The 4822-nt window shown below is 47.0% G+C and overlaps 1 protein-coding gene across 1 annotated transcript; it reads left to right on the top strand.

Moving 5' to 3' along the window:
- Nucleotides 1-619: 619 nt before the first annotated feature.
- Nucleotides 620-1711, top strand: FMAN_15548 (uncharacterized protein; the record flags this gene model as incomplete). Its single annotated transcript, XM_041826252.1, has 4 exons — nucleotides 620-625; nucleotides 685-754; nucleotides 804-1286; nucleotides 1341-1711. The coding sequence occupies 4 exons, from the start codon at nucleotides 620-622 to the stop codon at nucleotides 1709-1711; spliced, it is 930 nt and encodes a 309-aa protein (XP_041691652.1).
- Nucleotides 1712-4822: the final 3111 nt, after the last annotated feature.

Raw genomic sequence — 4822 nt, 5'->3', positions numbered from 1 at the left:
GATGACAGCATTTGATGAGATATCAGACCGGCAGAAAACAGTCTTTAGCAATTTGACAACAGGATTGTTCGGCAGTACCATCGTCTTGAGCGTCATTGCGTTGACTCTCAACAGATTGGTGCTCTTCAAGTTTCAGGGTCATAGATGTCTTACCAATGTCGAGCTGTGGATTCCGACGGGCTTGGTTGATACAGTATTGCCCGGCGGACTGCCGCCGCAAAGGTCGTCGCGTCGTGTTGGATTGTCTTTGTTTGAGCTGGCGCTGCAGGAAGCAGTGTGACAGTTGGGGGTAGTGTGAGAGAAGGCTCTGATTGATTGGAGAGGAATGTTCCGTTCCTCATGCCGGTCGGCAACTTATTCTTCCGGCAGGCCGTCGGCGCATGTCCCTTGGGTGGGTCGGTGGGGTGACTTTCGTTCCCCTCCGACGCTACTATCCAATCATCAGCCGCTTGGGTACGAATCGCGCAAAAGTACAGAACGTCAGCGCAGAAATATGCCTATGGACTTTTCGCGCTATCATGTGACTTTGTGTACTCGCAATTATCCGCCAACTTCGTCCACCGCAGACTGTCCCGCAATTACAGCCCATTTTCGTGACACACAACCGTCGTCAGTTAAGATGAAGGTATGGCGCACTACGTGGCGGAAAAATAGGATCRTGTACTCACGTGCAGGATCTTACAGATAATGATCAACGAGACATGGCGCGTCGATTACAGGATCGGTAAAGGCGGTTTTGGCCTCGTCTACGCAGGTACGTTTAGTTGGTGGCTTATGTTCATATTCTAGCATTGACCCTATAGGTACTGATATTCGCACCAACGAAGGTGTTGCAATGAAGTTGATGCATCATCGAAAAGAATGCGACATGCTCCAGGACGAAGCAAACACTTACCAAGCTCTTTCTGGTGGAGTTGGGATCCCTCAAGTGCTGTGGTTCGGCCGCCAGGATGACTATTACGTTTTGGTTCATACGCTTCTCGGCCCATCCCTGGAGGATCTATTGAATTACTGCGGTCGTCGCTTATCACTCAAGACTGTCCTCCTTATCGCGGATCAGGCAATTTCTCGGGTCGAGTACATTCATTCCAAAGGATTCCTCCATCGCGATATCAAACCAGACAATTTTCTCATGGGAGTCGGCGGGCAAGGCAATCTATTGTACACCATCGATTTCGGCTTGGCGAAGGAGGTTCGYAATAGAGAGACAGATCGAGCGCAAGGAACAGGTCGTCCCTTCGGCGGAACTAGGCGATATGCGAGCCTCAATAACCACAATGGACTCGGTACGTACAAGAGGCCAACCAAGGTCTTTTTTTCTACTGACAGCATCGGCGTAGAGCAGTCATGGAATGATGATCTAGAGTCTCTAGGATATGTACTTGTCTACTTGTCACGGGGTGAGTTGCCCTGGCAAGGCTTACGAGCGGCAACGAAAGGAGAAAAGGACGATCTAGTCAAAGAGAAGAAGATCAACACTCCGGTAGAATCGATTTGTGAGGGCTTGCCAGAGGAATTCGTCGCGTTTATCAAGTATACCAGGTCACTTGCGTTCCACGACAAGCCTGACTATGCCCATCTACGCCGCCGTTTCCGTCGCTTGTTCAAATCCAGGGGATTTGCATACGACAACGTATATGACTGGACTGAGAAGCGGTTTTATGAGATGCAGAGTCAAGCACCCGACGTCTCAGAGTCAGTGGAGGATTAATGTCGATAGAGGCCGGTGGAAACGATGGTTATTTTCGGCTCTGTGATTGATGACGCAACCTCACAGTCTTTATTTTCGAATGTTACCGTGAATAGCACGGTGATTACTTAGATTTGACAGATCACCTTCGATCTGGAGCTGACATGCCGGTATCATTGGCCGGTCTACATTTCTCGCAAGTGCGAAGGTCGATTCCMCCCTGAGCCCGCCATTCTTTCCCCAGTCCTCGCTATTCGTTCACTAATAGCATCAGTCGAGAGACTAACTTGGTGGTCTCGTTCGATCAAAGATAAAGAGTAAATTTGCCTTCTGCCCCTAGACTCTTTGCAATATGTGTAGATGATGGGCCAGGATGGACGCTTGGAGGCGTTTTCCGTTCCCCAATGCTAAGCGACAACATATCGTCACCTCATGCAGGCACTATGTGTGTTGTGATTGTCTTCATGAACCTGACTTCAGCGAGAGAAAAAAACTCTGGGCCATAGACGAGGATAGCACTGTATCGTGGGCATACCTAGGTATTTGAGTTAACTCATGAGTTTCGGTCCTTCCTAACTCACTCATATAAGTTTAACTCAGACTTATGTTTCAACTCACATAGTTCAGTCATGTGATATCGCCGACTTCCTTGATGCATGATATGCTGCAAAAATCGATTGTAATGCTTATCGAGTGAAATTGTAGAACATGAAAGATCACAAACCTACTTTATATCGCTAATTTCTGTTTTAGTATTAACTAGTAAGCTTTAATCTATTTAAGTAAATATATATAATATAAACGCTCTTACTCCTTAACTTGTGAAACTATATCCCACGCTCTCTTTCTCCCCTCATCTGTAATTGTCCATTTTACCTTATGTCTTAATTGAATAGACTGGTATGGGCGGGCTGCCATCCAGTTAGACCATTTTTCGATTACAGTAATGGCTTCTGTAGGTGGAGTTTCAAACCATTCCAAATGCTGCTTTAGGCAACAGTGGCAATCGACCCTAATTCTTCGATGGTCAAGCTCTGCATGACATAATGCCTCAACACGACGGGCATTTGGAATGTTAGTGGCAGTGCTTGGAGGACTGGGGAATAATACTTTGGGACTAATGAAACACTAAATGCCCCTGTCCGGGGTGCAGGGTAAGACGCGCTCGACGACCCAATACAAATAATATATTGCCAATATGGGCGACTGCGTATTATATTGTTACAATATGAAAAACCTCATATTATATTGTGACAATATGAAAAAGTCTATATCATATGGGTTATACTGTAGTATATTATTTTATTGCCATATTATTAGCAACACTGACCAGCGGCCCGGATACTGGCAGCTAGGAGAACCCTACCCCTCAGACACAGGCTGAGCTCAACACTACTGACAAACAGCCCATCCGCGCGCTTGTCAATGACGTGATTTCTCACACATGCCGGAGGGTTTTGATCATGTGGAAGCGTGTATTGCTGAAACAGAGGAGGCCCAGGAGAAAGCGTGGAGAGACCTTTGCAAGGAATTTGATGACCAAAGAGCCACCCTACGCTATCTCCATGGGACCTACTTGCCGGTCAGGGCTCAGTGGGCACGCTGGTATCTTCGTAAGCACCGTAACTTTCGTATCCGCATTACTTCGGGGCAGAGGCAAGCAACAACAACATCAAGAGCTATCTCTTGAACGGAATGAGCTACTTATATCGACTCGCAGAGCCGATGCGGTACGTGCATGGTTGAAGTTCAAGGGCGTGATATCAAGAATGCCTGCCCACAGGATGAAGTTCTTACTGCCCGTTAACACCGAGGATCGAGTGGATCTTACCTAGGTGATCTACGAACAGCGATTCCATGGAAGGTGTTTAGGTTAATCAATAAGTGATATCGTATTGCTCTTAAAGAGGTGGCTCCTGGGAAGTATTCCCTTGCTAGAGCCTTTTCTGGGCTGTAGCGACGACTGCTCAGCTTTTTTGTCAGCCCTGAAATCTCACAGTGTCTCAAAGTCTTTGTGAGATTCGGATCTGCAATATCTTTCACGAGATCCGATGTCCATCCATAATGGCGACTACGAAACATGTCATTTCAAGAGCCATGTCGACTGATTCTCGAGGCAACCTTCTTTGGTGTAACTACTATACTTTTTGACGATGGTCAAGATGCTATATTAATTGACGGGTTTTGCACTCGACCGTCATTTCTCTCCTGCTTTTCTCCAACCTTGGGCCTGACGGGAAAAAGATCGACAGCAGCCTTCGCAAAGCCGGGATAGATGGCAACAATTTGCGCGCAGTCCCAGTTTCGCATTCGCATTTCGACCATATCCTTGACTCGCCGCTGGTGTGCCAATGGACGGGAGCCGATATCGGTGGCTCAGAGTCGACAAAGATGGTAGGGTTGGGAAACAGCTTGGGCAAAGATCAAATCAAAGTTGTGGAAGACCAGGACGTGCTTTGTTATGGCCCATTCCGTGTTGCTGTGTTTGAAGGTATTCATTCGCCAGGCGACAGATATCCTGGAGGAATTGATTCCCCAATACAGACGCCATGCTCAATCAACGCACTGAAGACGGGAAAGACGTATTCATGGCTCATTGAGCATGGGGACAAGAAGGTTCTCGTGCTTCTCAGTGCCAACTTTGTGCCAGGCCAGCTCAAAGACGTTTGAGCTTCTACCCTGTTTTACGGCATGGGTCTTGTAGGCAAGCAGCCGGCAGAGTGGCAGGAGTAATACTGGCAAGAAACAGCTGGTGCCATCGGACCAAAGACTCTTATACCCATTCATTGGGACAACTGCTGGTATTCTCTCGACTATACGCTTTCACCGCTACCTTGGCCGATCGATAATTGGAACATTGGATATGAGTGGCTGATGGAGAAATGCAGGTTATTAAATATTAAGCTAACGTCCATGATAAGCGAGTGTTACAAACACGTGAGTGTTACAAAAATCCCTCAACCTACAACATGTCTACGTCGTCAACTGTTTCTTCACCACCCAATATGCCTGAATTCAATAGTAAAGCTAATGTTATTCTTGCACTTCGTGCCCTTAAAAATAACCGAAAATTAACTCTCTGACGCGCCGCAAAGATCTATAAGGTTGATCTAATAAGACTATAGCGCTGAC

The sequence above is a fragment of the Fusarium mangiferae genome (assembly GCF_900044065.1).
Source record: "Fusarium mangiferae strain MRC7560 genome assembly, contig: FMAN_scaffold068, whole genome shotgun sequence".
Classification (NCBI taxonomy): domain Eukaryota; kingdom Fungi; phylum Ascomycota; class Sordariomycetes; order Hypocreales; family Nectriaceae; genus Fusarium; species Fusarium mangiferae.
Note: the sequence above shows the minus strand (reverse complement) of the source record. Positions and strands in the feature narration are given on the sequence as shown.